At 40.8% G+C, this 19,249-nt stretch overlaps 1 protein-coding gene across 1 annotated transcript in view; it reads right to left on the bottom strand.

Annotated features, from left to right (window-relative positions):
- LOC143274623 (GATOR complex protein Iml1-like) overlaps positions 1 to 19,249 on the bottom strand; it is a 228,834-nt gene that overhangs the window by 112,893 nt on the left and 96,692 nt on the right. The window contains exons 10-13 of the mRNA XM_076578493.1: positions 15,792 to 15,877; positions 13,769 to 13,943; positions 11,917 to 12,002; positions 1,872 to 1,989 (exon numbers count right to left, since the gene is read on the bottom strand). Of these exons, the coding sequence (XP_076434608.1) occupies positions 1,872 to 1,989; positions 11,917 to 12,002; positions 13,769 to 13,943; positions 15,792 to 15,877 (465 nt within the window). The remainder of the gene's footprint in view (positions 1 to 1,871; positions 1,990 to 11,916; positions 12,003 to 13,768; positions 13,944 to 15,791; positions 15,878 to 19,249) is intronic.

The following is a 19,249-nucleotide window of genomic DNA, read 5'->3' on the forward strand; positions in this document are numbered from 1 at the left end:
TAAAGTGGGTTAGGCATGGGTCTATTGCGATTTCTTGACCAAATCAAGCTAGAAAACTGGAAATTCTTTTGATTTAAAGCATTCTTGCTGCTTTTGAAAGCAACATGAGCTAAAAGAAAACATTTATTTCTGTTTTTGCCAGTGATTGCATAAAGTATTGTAGATGTGTGCGTGCGTGGCGTCGGTGGGCGTGTCTCAAACAAATAATACAATGCTTATAATTTCATTGTTTCAGTTATATTCATATCATGATTCTGCAGCCAGCACATTTTCTGCACAGTTTAATGCCAATTTTGAGATTTTGACTCTGTAAAAGATGTGAAAATACCTATAAACATTGTGGTTGACATTTTTGGAAAACAAGTGTGCAAAATTTGTTGTTTATATCCTGTGGAATATCTCCAACTACTTACAAGGTACAGCCTTTTTCTTACTTTTATCTGATTCTTCATTCACTCTACTTTCCAAAAATGTATAGGTTTACCTATTTATTCTTACTGATAAGCATACAAATGGCCCAAATCAGAGCACAGGTAGCGGAGGCAAACTATCCCTTTGTTTTAAGCATGATTTCTGTATGTATGTTTTATTATATCCAGCACTTTGAGGGTTACTTTAGGTTGTGCATTGTGTGTGTGTGTGTGTGTGTGTGTGTGTGTGTGTGTACGTGCGCGCGCGTGTGCTTTCGTTTACTTTATCAGGAACTTTTCTGTTGTTGATCATACCTATAACAACTTTGACAAGGGTAACTTATCTAAAAGCATCACACACACACACACACATACACACAAACATCTGTCTCTCAAAACACACACACCCATCCTCTCTCTCTATATATATATATGTATGCATATATATATATATATATATATATATATATATTTACACTACACTACATTACATAACACATTTTGCAGCCATTCACTGTTGTGTGAAGAGTTGCTTCGGTACTTGGTCAGCACTTTCTGTGCGTACGTGTGTTGATGAGTCAGGAGCGATACCATCTTCGCGCCATGTGTAGCCACCTGTGGTGATGCGTGGTGTGTGTGGAGGATGCAGTGAAAGGGGAGGGGAGGGGGAGAGGCGGTGACTGGTGCTCTGTAAAAAAATAACACTATGTGGTTTGTGGGAGGTGGCAGCTGCGCTATTCTCTCGCTAAGCATGCTTCCAGACAGACACTTGCAGACACAGCGGGCACAGTTTAGAGTACTGGTCTTCTTCTTCTTCTGCGTTCACTCGTATGCACACGAGTGGGCTTTTACGTGTATGACCGTTTTTACTCTGCCATGTAGGCAGCCATACTCCGTTTTCAGGGGTGTGCATGCTGGGTATGTTCTTGTTTCCATAACCCACCGAACGCTGACATGGATTACAGGATCTTTAACGTGCGTATTTGATCTTCTGCTTGCATATACACACGAAGGGGGTTCAGGCACTAGCAGGTCTGCACATATGTTGACCTGGGAGATCGTAAAAATCTCCACCCTTTACCCACCAGGCGCCGTCACCGTGATTCGAACCCGGGACCCTCAGATTGACAGTCCAACGCTTTAACCACTCGGCTATTGCGCCCGTCAGAGTACTGGTCAAACAGTGAGATTGCGCTCGTTTTGATTTCTCACCCTCCGACATCGTGATGTGCCGGATTCTGGACTAAGTGTCTCAGACGGAACTGCCGTGTCACAAATCCAATGTAAAAATAAAGTTGCAGGTTCAGGGGGTGGGGGTGGGGCGTAAGCATGTGTGCATGGATGTGTGTGTGTGTGTGTGTGTGTGTGTGTGTGTGTGTGTGTGTGTGTGTGGTTGTTGAGTGGATGCTTGTGTTATTCATACATGAATTCTCAAGAACATGATGACTTTCCAGAGCATACCTTGGATCTGCGAGCCTGCGGTGATTTCTTCAGTTTGTTGAGGATTTCCGTAAAACGCAGGAAGCCCATGATTAGTTGCTTGAATTCTGCTGGGGACTTTTCTTCGTAGATGTCACACCTGGAAAAGGGTATGAGTGAGATGTGTTGACTGAAATTTGCACATACCGATGCACCCCATACTTTCCCTAACACAGACTTACACAAACATTTGCAGACACAGACATACACACAAAGAAACATTCAGAGAGAGTGCAAGAGAAAATTGTGTGGATGAATGGAAAAAAGAGAAACAGCACACACACACACAACATGGCCACACACACGCACATACAACATGGACACACACACACACACACACACAAACATTCTCCTTTTCTCTCCCTGTTCTCATTCCCTTTATCTTTCCTTCCATACCTCTCTATCTAGCACATATACACACAGTTGATGACGTTATAGCAATAGTAGAAAAAAAAAAATAACAACCAAAATCTAGAATACAGAATAGATGTTTCATCAAGAACAAAACAAAACAAAGACATTAAGAATGAATGAAACAGACACATAAGGCATCAAGAACCAATTAAACAGACATGGCATCAAGAACCAATGAATCTGACATATATCAAGAACCAATGAATCAGACATATATGGCATCAAGAACCAATGAATCAGACATATATCAAGAACCAATGAAACAGACATATATCAAGAACCAATGAATCAGACATATATCAAGAACCAATGAAACAGACATATATCAAGAACCAATGAAACAGACATATATGGCATCAAGAACCAATGAATCCGACATATATCAAGAACCAATGAATCAGACATATATCAAGAACCAATGAAACAGACATATATCAAGAACCAATGAATCAGACATATATTAAGAACCAATGAAACAGACATATACGGCATCAAGAACCAATGAATCAGACATATATGTGACCCTCCACCACGAAATGAGTCGCTTTGCACCAGAGGTCGATTTTTAGTTATTGGTATATCATACATCTGCAATAAACGACCTTTACAACGAAAAAAAAAGTTTGTAAATCGGGTGATTCTGTGAAAAGTTATTGTGATTTGAAGTTCTAAAGTCGCGAAAGTAACGAACTGAGAAATCAAGGCTGAAAAGTTTTGGAACATGTTCATAGCAACCACATACTTCTAAGCAAGATATGTTCATGAAATTTCGCACACACATACGTAGTGGCAATATCCACAATTACACAAAGTTTGAAAGAAAAATATTGAGTGTATTTGATTTTATTCAAATAAGAATTTTCTTTTTTTTTTGGAAAGAATTGCAACTGAAGTATTAGTATACTTACTTTTTAATCCTTAATGGCCAGCGTTCTCTTGTTTTCAAATGTCTTTATGCCACTAGAGCACAGCATCCTCCAGCGAGAGGAGGAAGGAGGAATTTTTGTTTAATGTCCCGTCACACATATCGGTGATTGAAGACATTTTGTTAAAGTATTTATGAATACATCGTCGATTGGGTGTTGCACAGAAATGAGGACTGCCTCCTGAAGTCTACCACCGTCGATCACACCCTGTCCTCCGACCATCACAGTGTGACGTGTCAACTGAACCTCACCAAACCTCCCACGCCCCGTGTGTATAGGGAGGTGCGCACACTGACCACAATTGACTTAGACTTACTTAAAGCTGACCTGCTGACTAATATCCCTTTTGAGCCGACTGCTGACCAGCTATCCACTGTCCTACGCGCTGCACTCGACAGGCACGCCCCGTCGACTCGGCGCCTGATCTCCAATCGTCCCCCGTCGCCTTGGTACAACACCGTGGGACCAGAGCTGTTGGAGGCCAAGCGGGAGAGAAGAAGAGCTGAGAGGCACTGGCGCGCCACTAGTTTGACCATCAGTAGGGACATTTTTCAGACAGCCAGGAATAATGTAACAAACATTGTTGACAGGGCAAAGTCAAAGTTCTACTCTTCTAAAATACTTGCATGCACCACAGCCAAACAGCTTTTCAACGCTACGAACAATCTACTAGGTAAAATGAAAAACACTCCTCTCCCTACAACATTTTCGGCGCAGGAACTCCCTCAAAAGTTTTCTGACTTCTTCACCGGCAAAATATCATGCATTCGTGAGAAGCTTGACTCTGTTGTGTCTCCTTCTTCACCCGTTCAAGAACGCGTGTACAGTGGTCCTGTTTTACATTGTTTCCAACCGGTAACTGAAGATTTTGTGAAGAAAGTGTGTCTGAGCGCTTGTCCGAAATCCTGTGAGCTTGACCCTGTCCCGTCTTCTTTGTTGGTTGAATGTATTGATGTTCTACTGCCACATATTACTCATGTCATCAATTCTTCCTTGCTGTCTGGTTGTTTCCCTGAAAGCTTCAAGTCTGCTATTGTATGTCCACTCATCAAGAAACCATCTTTGGATCATAATTGCTTGAAAAATTATCGACCTGTCTCTAATCTGTCATTTTTATCAAAACTGCTAGAAAAGATCATATTGTCTCAGCTCTTAGCTCATCTGGAGCAGAATGGCTTACTTAATTCCCACCAGTCAGCTTATAGACGTGGTCATAGTTGCGAAACAGCCCTTCTTAGAATAGTGAATGATTTGCTTTCGGGATTTGATGAGGATAAGATATCTGTTCTCGCTCTCTTAGATTTGTCAGCAGCTTTTGACACTATCGACCACTCTATCCTCTTGAACAGACTTAAAACTTCCTTTGGTATTCGTGACACTGCACTAGCATGGATCACGTCTTACCTGTCAGATCGTACACAGAAAGTGTGTGTAAATGGTACATACTCTAGAATATCTGCCTTGAAATATGGTGTCCCACAAGGGTCCGTCCTAGGTCCTGTTCTTTTCGTGCTGTATGCGGCTCCTGTGTCGGATGTCATCAGTCATCATGCGATGTCGCATGAGAGCTTTGCTGATGACACACAACTTTATCAGTCGGCTTCCATAGCTGAATTTGATGCACTGGTGACTCAAACACAGGAGTGCATTGCTGGCCTAAAGGACTGGATGACTCTCAACAAGCTGCAATTAAATGATGATAAGACTGAATTGATGATAACCTGTCCAAAGAAGTTTCGTCAACATCCTTCCTTTCCTGACTCTGTTCTGATCAATAGCACACCTGTTTCACTTTCTCCCTCTGTTCGCAGTCTTGGTGTAATCCTGGACCAGTCTCTTTCCTTCCAACAGCACATTTCGAATATCTGTAAAGTTGCCTATTTGGAACTGCGTAGAATCAGCTCTATCCGCCACTATCTCTCAACCGATGCAACCAAGACACTTGTATGCTCTCTGGTTCTCTCAAGATTGGATTACTGCAACTCTCTTTTGGCCGGCCTTCCCAAATACCTGTTAGACAGACTCCAACGAATTCAGAATAACGCTGCCAGACTCATTTGCAGAGCTTCTAAATTTGACCATGTTTCTCCTCTCCTTCAGTCTCTCCACTGGTTGCCTGTTTCTGATCGAATAGACTATAAGCTATCCACTCTGACCTTTTCTGCAGTCAACGGATCTGGCCCCAAGTATCTTTCTGAACTCATCCATATCTATACCCCGTCTCGCCAGCTCCGTTCTTCCTCTGATACTCGACTTCTCAGGATACCTCACGTCAGAAGTAAGACCTATGGACACAGATCGTTTTCTTTTCAATCGCCAAAGACGTGGAACAAGCTCCCTGATAACCTCCGTCACTCTGATTCCCTCGCATCTTTTAAATCTCGTCTCAAAACTCACCTTTTCCCTCAGCAATAAGTTCAATTGTGGCAGGTCCACAACTACATGCATGTATATGAATGTGTATTGTGTGTGCGTGTGTTTATGTAAGTTTGTGCCTGCCTATGTGTGCGTATTTGTTAGGGTAGCTGTTAGATACACATGTATGTTAAAATGTATGTATGCAGTGTGTGTGTGTGTGTGTGTGCGTGCGTGCGTGTGTGTGAGCGCGTACGTGCGTGCGTGCGTGTGTGTGTGTGTGTGGTCACATTTTGGTGTGTGTATGTAACATAGATATAATGTTTTATGTTATCAAAAGCGTTTTTGTAAAGCACCTAGAGCAGATTTCTGGATAGTGTGCTATATAAGTATCCATTATTATTATTATTATTATTACATCTGAGTATTATCGGTTAGAAGGGGTGGGAGATGTGGATAAATGGAGGGTTGGGGGAAAAACAAAACAAAAACAAAAAACCCTCTAAATACAGTTACAGGAAATTACTTAAAGGACTTCGTAAGAGAGAAGTCGTTAAACTGACAAGCGAAACAACTGATAATGAAGACACACTTTCGTGTACAAAAGGCTTCATCAAGCTACAGTGAAAAATTATATGCTCAATTGTCAGGTTACTAAAGCATATACACTTGACATTAGAACAATACTTGGTCCGTAATGAATTTGATAATAGTCTGAGAGTTAAGCTCAGAATTGGTCTGCGAATCGGACCAAAGTCTGAGAGAGTCAACTGACGAGGTTTTAGACTTGAATTCAAGCACCTATAAAAAAGTCTCTTTCTAGTATATTGCCAGCGTTCTCTTGTTTTCAAATGTCTTTATGCCACTAGAGCACAGCATCCTCCAGCGAGAGGAGGAAGGAGGAATTTTTGTTTAATGTCCCGTCACACATATCGGTGATTGAAGACATTTTGTTAAAGTATTTATGAATACATCTGAGTATTATCGGTTAGAAGGGGTGGGAGATGTGGATAAATGGAGGGTTGGGGGAAAAACAAAACAAAAACAAAAAACCCTCTAAATACAGTTACAGGAAATTACTTAAAGGACTTCGTAAGAGAGAAGTCGTTAAACTGACAAGCGAAACAACTGATAATGAATGCAAAAAGTCAAAAACATCAACATTCTCAGTCACTTGTGAAGACACACTTTCGTGTACAAAAGGCTTCATCAAGCTACAGTGAAAAATTATATGCTCAATTGTCAGGTTACTAAAGCATATACACTTGACATTAGAACAATACTTGGTCCGTAATGAATTTGATAATAGTCTGAGAGCTAAGCTCAGAATTGGTCTGCGAATCGGACCAAAGTCTGAGAGAGTCAACTGACGAGGTTTTAGACTTGAATTCAAGCACCTATAAAAAAGTCTCTTTCTAGTATATTGCTTATTTCCTTGTATGACAATGGGCAATATACTTTTATACTATCTATTGGATTTTTTGCTCCCCTTTTTGCTGCCCTGTCTGCTTGGTCGTTATAAAGGAATCCAGTGTGGGATGGCATCCAACAAAAATCAACATTTGTACCCTTCACAAATAGGGAGTGCAATAAATACCTAATTTCAAAAAATAAATCTTCTCTTTGATTATTCTCAAAAAGGAGCAAACCTTTTAAGACAGACTGAGAATCAACACAAAATAGGATATTACTTACTATGATTGGTATATCAACAAGATGATTTAAAGCCATAAGGATGGCCACCAATTCAGCTGTAAAAATTGAATGCCCCTTACCTAAATAATATGATTTTTCTGTTTTTAGGTCAGGAATGACAAAAGCAGATCCTGCACTGCGATCATCCAGGACCGAGCCATCAGTGTAAACTTTTAAATGATAATCAAAATTTTCTTCTAATTCAATTCTGACAGATGCTGCTATTATATGTGGAGATTCTCCTTTTGTTGTGTCAGAAGCACATATGTTGACGTTTGCTTTTGTTAACTCCCAGGGAGGGACAGGTGGCACCAGAACATGAGGTGCCATATCATGCAAATCAATGTCTGAAGAATTTAAAATATCTGACACATATGTGCGAATGGTTTGTAGATTTGAATTATTTTGTGCATTTTTTTGAAAATCAATATCAGACCTAATATTTAATTCCTCAAAATCATCCACTGCTGTACATCTCACAATATATTTAGCAGAACTTAATTTTCTGATTTCATCTAGTGGTAGAATACCCGCAAGCTTATAGGCTTCTGAGGTCTTAGTATGCACAGGTACCCCTAAAGCCAGTTTCACAGCTTTACTGTCAATTATTCGCAGCTTCTTTAGAAACGTCGGCGGAGCAGAAAAGAAAATTTCTTGACCGTAGGTCAATCTTGATCTTACGAGAGATGTCGCTAAATGTAAAAGAATTTTGGAGTCTTGTCCCCAAGGAGAGTGACTTACAATTTTTAAGAAATTTAAACTTTTAACTGCTTTAGTCACCACTGAATCAATGTGTTTCTTCCAGTTTTGAAGTAAATAGGATCCCAAGAAATTTTATGATTTATGATTTGCATACATGTTTTTTATCATCTACCAAGCTGGCTCAATATGCTGATGATATTGCTAAAATTTCCTCCAGTGAGAGTGGTCAAGGGCATCAGTTTCCCACGAAGTGATGTCTATGTCACAGGCTTTGAGGTTTGTCTTCAAGGTGTCCTTGAAGCGCTTGCAGACTCGTCCACGTTCACGGTGGCCTTCCTTCACCTGGCCATACAAAAGCATCTTCGGGATCCTGCTGTCTGTCATCCGGACAACGTGTCCTGTCCAGCATAGCTGGCACTGGATCAGCAGGCTTTCGATGCTGGGCAGGCCGCTCCTCTCTAGGACCTGGAGGTTGGAGACCCAGTCTTGCCACTTTATGCTGAGGATCTTTCATAGGCATCTCTGGTGAAACTGCTCAAGTTGTTGAATGTGATGGCGATATGTCGTCCATGTTTCACAGCAGTACAACAAGGTGGTCAGCACAACAGCTCTGTAGGTTTTGATTTTGGTGCTGAGCTTGATGCCTTTGTTGTTCCACAGCTTGTTGTTGAGTCTGCCAAAGGTGGAGCTGGCCTTGGCGATGCGCAGCGTCACTTCTGCATCAAGGGCTCCGTTGCTGCATAGGATGCTGCCCAGGTAGCAAAACTTTGTCGACTGACTTGATCTCTGTGTCATTGATCTTGATTGCAGGTGGGGGGGAAGCACTGGCGGTCTGTGAGCTAGCTGGCTGGTACATGGACTCGGTCTTGCTGAGGCTGATGGTGAGTCCAAAGCGCCTGCAGGAGGTTGAGAACCTGTCCATAATGAACTGCATGTCCTCATGGGTGTGTGCAGCAAGCGCGCAGTCATCAGTGAAGAGGAACTCTCTCAACAGTGCCTCAAACACCCTGGACCTGGCGTGGAGTTGCCGCAAGTTGAAAAGTTTGCCATCTGTGCGAAACTGAATGTAGATGCCCCGGTCACAGTATTGGAAGGCGTCTATCAGCATGGCAGAGAAGAGAATGGAGTACAGTGTGGGTGCCAGGACGCAACCCTGCTTCGCTCCATTTACCACAGGGAACGGGTCCGACATGTCAGTATTTTCCTGTACTCTCGCCTGCATGCCATCGTGGAAAGACGCAATCAGCTGGATTAGGCTCTCTGGGCAGCCGAACTTTAGGAGGATCTTCCACAGACCATGGTGGTTCACCGTGTTGAAGGCCTTAGTCAGGTCTACAAAGACCATGTGAAGCTCCTTGTTCTGCTCACGGCACTTCTCTTGCATCTGGCGTACGGCAAACACCATGTCACATGTTCCCCTGCCTGAGTGGAAGCCACACTGTGCTTCAGGGATGACTGTGCTGGAGACATGGTCAACCAGTCTGTTCAGTATGATGCGGGCGGTGATGCAGAGGAGAGAGATTCCATGGTGGTTATCGCAGGATGTTTCGTCTCCCTTCCGTTTGTAAATGTGGACAATAGAAGCATCCTTGAAATCCTGGGGGACCTCCCCTCTCTCCCAGATAGATTGGAACAGGGTGGTCAGCTTGTCTGTCAAGCACCTCGCCTCCATACTTGTAGATGTCAGCCTGGATTCCATCCACTCCTGATGCTTTTCCTGACATTGTCAGCTTCAGGGCCTTCTGGGTCTCGACCTTGGTGGGAGGGGCAGCTAGCGAGTCACTGACTGGTAGCTGTGGGAGGGCTGCAATTGCCTCGTCAGATACGGACGAGTCTCTGTTGAGGAGGGTGTTGAAGTGCTCTGCCCAGCAGGCAAGGATGTCTTTCTTGTCTGTCAGGTGGGTGGTCTGGTCCAAAACTCGGACAGGGGTTGATCCTATGACTCTTGGCCCATACACAGCTCGGAGACCATCATGGAAGGTCTTCATGTCGTGAGCATCAGCAGCGGATTGAAGCTCTTCGGACTTTCTCTCCCACCAGGTGTTCATCATCTCACACAGCCTCTTCTGTACGAGTTGCTTGGTTTGCAAGAACTGGTTCTCCTTCCTCTGGCAGTCTTTATCGGAAATGTGATCCTGATGCTGTATATGCAGTGTGTTCAGGAGCTTGGAGATTCCAGAGTCGTTCTCGTCAAACCAGTCTTTGTGGCTCCTCTGTACAAAGCCGAGTCTATCAGCTGCTGCTGTGTACACAGCATCTCTAAAGGTGCTCCATACCTCTTCTACATCAGCTGATGCAGGAATTTCTTGGAGAGCTACTTGGATTTGCTGCTGCAGCATGTCCTTGTTGATAGGGAGGCGGTGGATGTTCAGCTTCCTAGGGGTTTTGTGCCTGGCTGGTTGAAGCTTGCGTGTAAGTCTGATGTTCATCTTGCTGCGTACCAGGCGATGGTCCGACCAACAGACTGCTCCTCTCATGCAGCGTGTAATGGAAACATCACCTCTGTCCCTCTGCCGGACAATCACATAGTCCAGCATGTGTCATTGCTTGGAGCGGGGGTGCATCCATGTGTTCATGTACTTGTCCGCTTGCTGGAAGAGGGTGTTGGTGATGGTCAGTCCATGCTGCGTGCAGAGCGAGAGCAAAAGCAGTCCGTTGGAGTTGCACTTGCCAGTGCCATGCTGTCCTAGGACTTTTGGCCATGAGGAGAAGTCCACGCCAACACGGGCATTGAAATCCCCAAGGGTGATCAGCCTGTCCTTTCTGTCTACCGCTGAAATGGTGCGGCTGAGCTTCTTGTAGAAAGCTTCTTTGATGTCATCAGGGTTGGTCACTGTCGGGGCATAGCAGCTGATGACTGTGGCGAAGCGATCCTTGGACAGCTTCAGATGCAAGGTCATCAGCCTGTCATTTATCCCACATGGAAGGCTGTCAAGCTGTTGTGCAAGTTTGGTTCGTATGGCAAAGCCCACGCCTGAGGTTCTTGGGGTGCCATCTGGCTTCCCAATGCAGTAGAAGGTGTAGCCCCCTCCAACTTCCTCCAGTTGGGTTTCACCCACAAACCTGGTTTCGCTCAGGGCTGCTATGTCCACCTGGTACTGATCAAGCATTCTAGCAATGAGCGCTGTGCGTCTTTCTGGTCTGTCGTCTCTGTCTAAGAGGGTGCGAACATTCCAGGCACCCAGAGTCAGGGCGTGACTCCTGGTTCTTTTCTTCTGTTGTTTTCGACCGCTATTGTTGGATGTCCAAGTAGGTGCGGTTTCCTACTAGGTACTAGGTGACGCAGGTTTTGTTTGGGGATCCCTTTATCTCCCCTTCCCCATGTGGGAAGAGCAGTGCTGTCCCTAAAAGGGGCTGCTCTGACACTGTGGGAGGATACTGGCACCGAATCTGCCCCAGTCTATGGTGGACGACCATCACCCCACAGCCGCCTGCGTGCAGAGTCGTGACTAGGAACTGCCAGCAGCATCCTCTGCCTGTCCCTGTTACCACTTCTCCATCACCGCAGGGCTTGGGAAAGCCGGGTGTTGAAGGGATAGCTCGTCGTTCTGACATTAGCCTGGTTGCCTGACCAGCACAGGTGACTTTTTTTTTTTTTTTAGTGAGGAGGAGTTGTGCAATCCCTTCCCCACTCTCTTGCTTACCGACGCTCACAGGCCCACAGGTGCAGATACTGCCACGTGTAGGACGGCCTCGGCAGGAGCAGGTTTTTTCTTCAGAGCAGACATATATGGTAACAAAAACCAGTGAAACTGACATATATCAAAAACCAATGAAACAAACATATATGGCATCAAGAGCCAATGAAACAAGACAAATATCAAGAACCAATGAAACAGACATATATGGCATCAAGAACCAATGAAACAGACATGGCAACAAGAACAAAAAGAACAGAAGCATCATATTACGTTTCCCTCACACAGAGAACACACCTGGTAGTGTGACCATCAATGATTTTCTTGGTGGCAGCGTTGAAGGAAGGCAGCAGAAAGAACCGACTTCTCCAGAACTTCAGACTCTGTTAATTTCACCACACACACAGCAGGATGGCTCAGTTATTCAAAAATACTGGTCTTTGATAAAGCTGATAATTCTATATTTTAGAATGGGTTCTGATCATCTGCATTTGTTACTTTAATCATGTTAATGCAAAGCCATTCAGTGAACTAAAAAGAAACCAATCGTTTAAATGCAAAAAAAGAAAAAAAACGTCTAGGAAGAAAAAAAAAAAAAAGAATGACAGAGGGTCCTGGGGACGTGTGTTTGAAGAGACTGGGTGAGAGATAAACTAACAGTTAATGGTATTTGTATTTGTATTTCTTTTTATCACAACAGATTTCTCTGGTGTTATACACAAACAAATAAATATCTGATGGTCTGAAAACATATGTCCTGCATATGATGTTGATTTCTTTAAAATGATTAAAAGAAGTTTTCTTTGAATTTTTATCTATAAGTGACATGGAGTCTAAAAACAAGATAGAGTTTGGTGAATCAAAATGAACATAACTGGGACGAACATTGCATCTGGCTGATGCGCCTGCTTTGTGCCTTTTCCAACTCTAAGATTCTGCATCTATGAACACCTGTGTAAATTTCCTAAAAAACAAACAAACCTGTATTGTATTGTATTCCTTTTTTGTCACAGCATACTGCTCTGTTTGAACTTTGGTCTGCTTTCCCTGGTAAGAGTGAGTGGCCACAGTGCACTACCCCCTTTTGTTCATTATGTAAGTGTATTTGTTTTACTATAAAAGTGGGTTTTTCTACACAATTCTACCAGGGACAACACTTTTATTGCCATGGGTTCTTTTTATGTGCCTTAAATGCATGCTGCATACAGGACTTTAGACAATCATCTCATTTGAAAGACTAGCATCAAGACCACCACTCAAAGTCTAGTGAAGGGATCAGTAAAAATCCTAGTTTGCCACATGGACACTTGCTTTCTAGAAGGTCACTCTACCACTACATTATCACTGCACTGAAGAAGTTGACTTGCGAGGAGGAGACACTGGTGCAAGTAATGGTGATGGATGTCTTACTATTTTATTTCATTTAGTTGTTTATTTTACTTTATCTTATTTAGTTGTTTTATTTTATTTCATCATTTGTTCATATATATAAAATTCACCCCTTTCCCATTCTTTCTCCCATGTCAGTACCTTTCTCAGATGCCTCTCTTTTTGTAATGCAACCCACTGTTTTCCATTTAGTTGTTTATAATATTATCTGTTTTTTATGCAACCCCTTTTTTTCAATTTAATTATTCATAATTGTATCCCTTTTTTGTGCAACTACTTTTGATTGAGTTATTCAATTGGTTGGGTTTTAAGGGAACTTGTTTTTTGATGGTAGAAAATAAAAAAGACAATCAGAATTCTTTCGGCTCTGGGTGAAAGCTGGCAGTGGTTAATTTGCATCACAACATGTACGTCATGGTGTGCTTGTGTCATAACAGCTGCGTAATAGTGACCCTGGTAACAGGTAAGACAAATCATTCCTTGAGGAAAGAACAAGACCGTTCCGAGAATTTGGACTGCATGATTGACTGATGTGTTTATTTCTCTCTCTCCCTCTATGTGTATAAATAAATATATATACATATATGTGTATAAATATATATATATATATATATATATATACACACACACACACACATATATATATATATATATATGTATAAACTGATCATAATAAATGACTACAATCCTCACCTATAAATTAACGTACACCTGCAAAGGCCCTATGGTCATACCCATTAATCCCCAACAATGCACTCACTTCAATTAGCCCATAGTCAGCTTCTCCTCTGGTGCAGATGTACTGATCCAGATAGTTCCAGTTGTAGTTTTCCAGCCGTTCGTTGCGGAACTCTGTGGACGAGGCATCGTAGCAGTCAGAGTCTGGCACCTGGAATCTGTAGTGGTACATCACGTGGCGCTGTGGCTGAGGGTGTCTGGAAAAACATCTCCATCTTTATACAACACAACCAATCAACTGTACAACATCACAGAAATTGGAAATAACCCAAATGTTTTTGGGCCAGAGTGAAAAGATAAGAAAATCATTCAGTTTCAGAAATGAATGTACATGTGACACCTGCTATAAAATGCAATAAAAATCAAGACTCACTTATGATACACTTAAAAAAAAAAAAAAAATCTAATCGTTAAAATGTGTTCTGTATTTGTTATTATAAAGTTTCGCGTTAAAAAAAAGTCCTAACCAGATTCGAACCCCGCGTATTCGGATGTGAAGAAACTGCCTTATCCATTACACTATCGTGGCTCCTTAAATGACGTTCTAAAATTTAACATTTGAACATACTTTTTTAAAGGGCGATAAATCAATTGCAGTATTCGCAGTGAGAACGCTGTTTAAATCATATTATTCTGGTGTATCTTGGGCATTCAAAAAATCTTTAAGGGCAATAAAAAATTCTTTTTAATGGCTATCGCCGCAATCACACTGCAACATTTAGCCGTTTTCACTAGATCTAGACAGATGTACAAGTTTAGTTACACCCGCCGGGAATGTAGTACAACACGGTCGATTCAATTTCTCTTTTATGTTCATTCTAGTTTTATAGTTTTAAAGTTGATATGAAAATTGAGTATTTTGTTAAACTAATAACATGTAGAGCCAAGTACAAGTACTTCTAAACGTCGTAAGAAGTGAAAAGGACTTCATTTTGAGAAAAGTCAAGACTGGAAATTTTTTCGTTTCATTGTGATCAGTTCAAGGGTATTAACTCGCATGGTTAAAATTTTTAACTGTGAATTCCGACTGATTCTGTGGATATTTTTATGGCACTTTGGGACATAATCCAGCAAGTGATGAGGCGCTCACAAATCTTTCTCTGAATAAATATTTAATGTTCTCCTCCAACTTTCCATCACATGTTATCGTATATTGTCCATTGAATATAGGATTGAACGGGCAGGTCAACAACTTGAAACAAAATGGCGTCATTCGCGTTCACGAAGAATATGAGCACGTGATTTGAATGTGTATAAATAAGTGTACGCAATTGATTTTTGCCCATGACCTTCAGGGCTCAGCCAATAGATCTGTAAAGTCCACTCATAGTATTGATTTTAGTATTTTCCGAAAAAGACCACTTGAGCAAATGAACATAGTGAAAGCCCTGTACACTGAGAATAAAACACACAAGATTTTTATGCATTGAGTATAATTTCAAAATGTAATGTTTAAGATGAGAAATATCAGTTTAAAGCAAATTAAGTCCCTTAGCATTAATTACAGAGTAATTTCCCTTCTTTACTTTCTGCACAAAAACGTTTGCAAAATAAACAAAACTTCCATGCTTAGCAAAAGAAGTTCCTGTTTGAACAAAAAAATGATGATAATGACTGCTCTTGTTGTTGTGTCAGAATATCAGATCAAAGTGCCAAGTTTAGAGAATACAAAAAATATAAATATAACAGTAAATGCAGTTTCCATATAATTTGGCTTCTTTTTTTTTATTTTTTTGTGCCCATCCCAGAGGCGCAATATTGTTTTAAACAAGATGACTGGAAAGAACTGAGTTTTTCCTATTTTTATGCCAAATTTTGTGTCAACTGACAAAGTATTTGCAGAGAAAATGTCAATGTTAAAGTTTACCACGGACACACAGACATACAGACACACACAGACAACTGAACACCGGGTTAAAACATAGACTCACTTTGTTTACACAAGTGAGTCAAAAACAGATTAATTCAAAATCATTTATGAATCTATTTTGTTTGTGCATTTGTCTAATGTATGTATATATATATATATATATGACAGCGTATACCTTGGCCAGTACCGTGTGACAGTGATGGTGCCACCCTTCATTTTCAGTTTGTGGAAGATCCGCCCAATGCTCAAACAGTATTCCTCCTTTATGGAAAAAAAACAATAACAACATGCATTATTTGTCTGCAATGGCATTGTTCAGTACTCAGTAATACTCTTTCTGCTTCTTCTACCTAATTTGAAAACACATAGTCACCTGCTCAATGCTAAAAGTTCTTCTCATATGTGAAAACATATCACTTATCATTGACACTGCTCAGAAACACATCACTGCTCAGAAACGCATCACTTATTGACACTGCTCAGAAACACATCACTTATTATTGACACTGCTCAAAAACACATCACTTATTGACACTGCTCAGAAACACATCACTTATCACTGACACTGCTCAGAAACATATCCTTATCATTGACATTGCTCAGAAACACATCACTTATCATTGACACTGCTCAGAAACACATCACTTATTGACACTGCTCAGAAACACATCACTTACCATTGACACTGCTCGGAAACACATCACTTATTGACACTGCTCAGAAACACATCACTTATTGACACTGCTCAGAAACATCATTTAACATTGACACTGCTCAGGAAGACATTGTTTATCATTGACACTGCTCATAAACATATCACTTATCACTGACACTGCTCAGAAACATGTATCATTGACACTGCTCAGAAACATATTGCTTATCACAGACACTGCTCAGAAACATATCACTAGTCACTGACACTGCTCAGAAACATATCACTTATCAAGACACTGCTCAGAATCATATTGCTTATCAATGACACTGCTTAGAAACATATTGCTTATCACAGACACTGCTCAGAAACATATCACTTGTCACTGACACTGCTTAGAAACATATAACTTATCAATGACACTGCTCAGAAACACATCACTCATCACTGACACTGCTCAGAAACACATCACTCATCACTGACACTGCTCAGAAACATATCACTTATCACTGACACTGCTCAGAAACATATCACTTATCACTGACACTGCTCAGAAACATATCACTTGTCACTGACACTGCTCAAACATTATTCTTCCTTTACAGTAAACACAATATTCATTGGTAGGTTTGGCCGCTATGTAAAGCTGTGAAACTATGGCTGACAGATTATATTTTTATCACTTTTCACTTCACCATAGCAAGCGCAATACTGCATAAATCGAGTTGAAAAATATATCAGAAAATAAAACCACCTTTGTTCTTTCCTCTGAGTGTATATTTTTTGTGTGTGAAAGGCAGTGTGAGTGAAACTGATCGCCCGAAGTGGAGTAACCTTTGCTCTTCAAAACGCAGCGCAGAAAAAATGTTTGCCAACGTCTGCTTCTGGTCTGAGAGGGTTGGTGAAAAAAATAGGTTGCGGACATTGCTCCTTACAACCAATTGACTTAATAGACCTATCAAATAAAAGATCATGTACTCTACTTTTACATGGGCTAAGTTTTGGATTGATATATCTTACTTTATTTTTTTTTAAAAACACACACAAAAAAACGTGGCTCAAAATTTGCCCTTTTTTTTGACTCTCCACTGCACTTCAGACAAAAAAAAATCTTTTCATTAAACCCACCATTGAAAAGTTAATTCTTTCTTCTTTAAAATGCTTTATAAAATGACCTGAAAGCTTTCAAGGAGCAATATCTGTTTAACGATAAATTGATTGAATGATTGATATGGATACTTATATAGTGCCTACCCTCGGTTGGAAACCGAACTCTAAGTGCTTTACATACACGTGGTCATTTGCATAACAGGCTGCCTACCTGGGTAGAGCTGACTGACAGCTGCCACTGGGCGCTCATCATTCGTTTCCTGTGTCATTCAATCAGATTTCAGGCACGCACACATACACACTCAAACATGTAACATTTTACATGTATGACCCTTTTGTTTTATTCACCCTGCCATGTACGCAGCCATACTCCGTTTTTGGGGGTGTGCATGCTGGGTATGTTCTTTTTTCCATAACCCCCTTAATGCTGACATGGATTACAGGATCTTTAACGTGCATATTTGATCTTCTGCATGCGTATAAACACGGCGTATTTGATCTTCTGCGTGCGTATAAACACGAAGAAGGTTCAGGGACTAGCAGGTCTGCACATATGTTGACCTGAGAGATCGGAAAAATCTCCACCCTTTGCCCAACAGGCGCTGTCACCGAAATTCAAACCCGGGACCCTTTGAAAGTCCAACGCTTTAACAATTCGGCTATTGCACCAAAAAAAAAGTGGAAACCTTGTATTTTTTATGCCTCTGATCAACTAGATCTATTTTTCGGCTTCGTAGAAGTCTTGTCACAGAGCTCAATGTAGTTCAGGATTTGCTTAGATGTTTTGGAAACCAACTTTACATTACTTATTTTAGTATTTGAATGATAGGTTTCATAATTTTAGTTAATATCAACATTTTCTGTTGTGAAACAATTTTCTTTCTGACACTGAAAGACAGCCAAGAACTCCGTCAAATTAGCAGACAAATTTTTCAGTGAGAAGTTCAATTGGTCTTGTTCAACTTTGTGATCACACAACACACTTACTCTATTTTCTTACTTCTATCTTATTCCACACACACACACACACATATATATATATATATATATATATACACACACACATCTATATATATCTAAGAGAAAGAGAACAAGAACAAGAACAAAAACTTTAATCTCCAGGCCTTCAGCCCCTAGAAAGAAGTCAAAAGTACACAATATGGTGATCACACAGTGACAAAAAAATGTAAAATATATACTAACTTAAACCTGTAGAACAAAAGTGCTTCTTGTGCATAGTAAATTAATTCTAACTTTCATCATTGTTGTCACAGAATTCCTGTCGTATCTTCAAGGCATTAAATATATAAACGCAGAGTTTACGAATACTGTAAACAGAACCATTCTTCAGCAAGTGAACATACAATTGACCTTCAGAGTTCAGATGTTTTTGCCGCAGGTTATTGTAAAAGACACAATTGTTTATAAAATGGTTTTCATCTTCGACCACATTACAACGTTTACATGCATAATTTGAATTACATTTGAATGTTCTCCTAAAAAATTATCTGAGAGAGAGAGAGATTTTTCACAAAATGATTATCTCAAGCAGAGTTTAAAATGTCTAAGTTGATTTTTATCAGGTTCAAAGTAATAGGGGGGCCTATGTATGAGTGATTTGCATGCTTACAAGATGCGTGTGCATTTACTGTTCAGGAATAATGTGTTCATGTTTTGTGTTCTCAATAACAAAATGTAAAGTGATAGTTTCAAACAGGGCCAGTGGTGTGGGGTGGGGGTACGTACGTTTGTGTTCGTGTGTATATATCTCATCATTATATGTATCCTTTTATGCATACAACATGAATAGTTTGTGTTTGCCTAAAAGTGTTTGTATGCATGTGCAAATGTTTTTTCATTTTGTTTGTTTA

The sequence above is a fragment of the Babylonia areolata genome, chromosome 29, assembly GCF_041734735.1.
Source record: "Babylonia areolata isolate BAREFJ2019XMU chromosome 29, ASM4173473v1, whole genome shotgun sequence".
Lineage (NCBI taxonomy): Eukaryota > Metazoa > Mollusca > Gastropoda > Neogastropoda > Buccinidae > Babylonia > Babylonia areolata.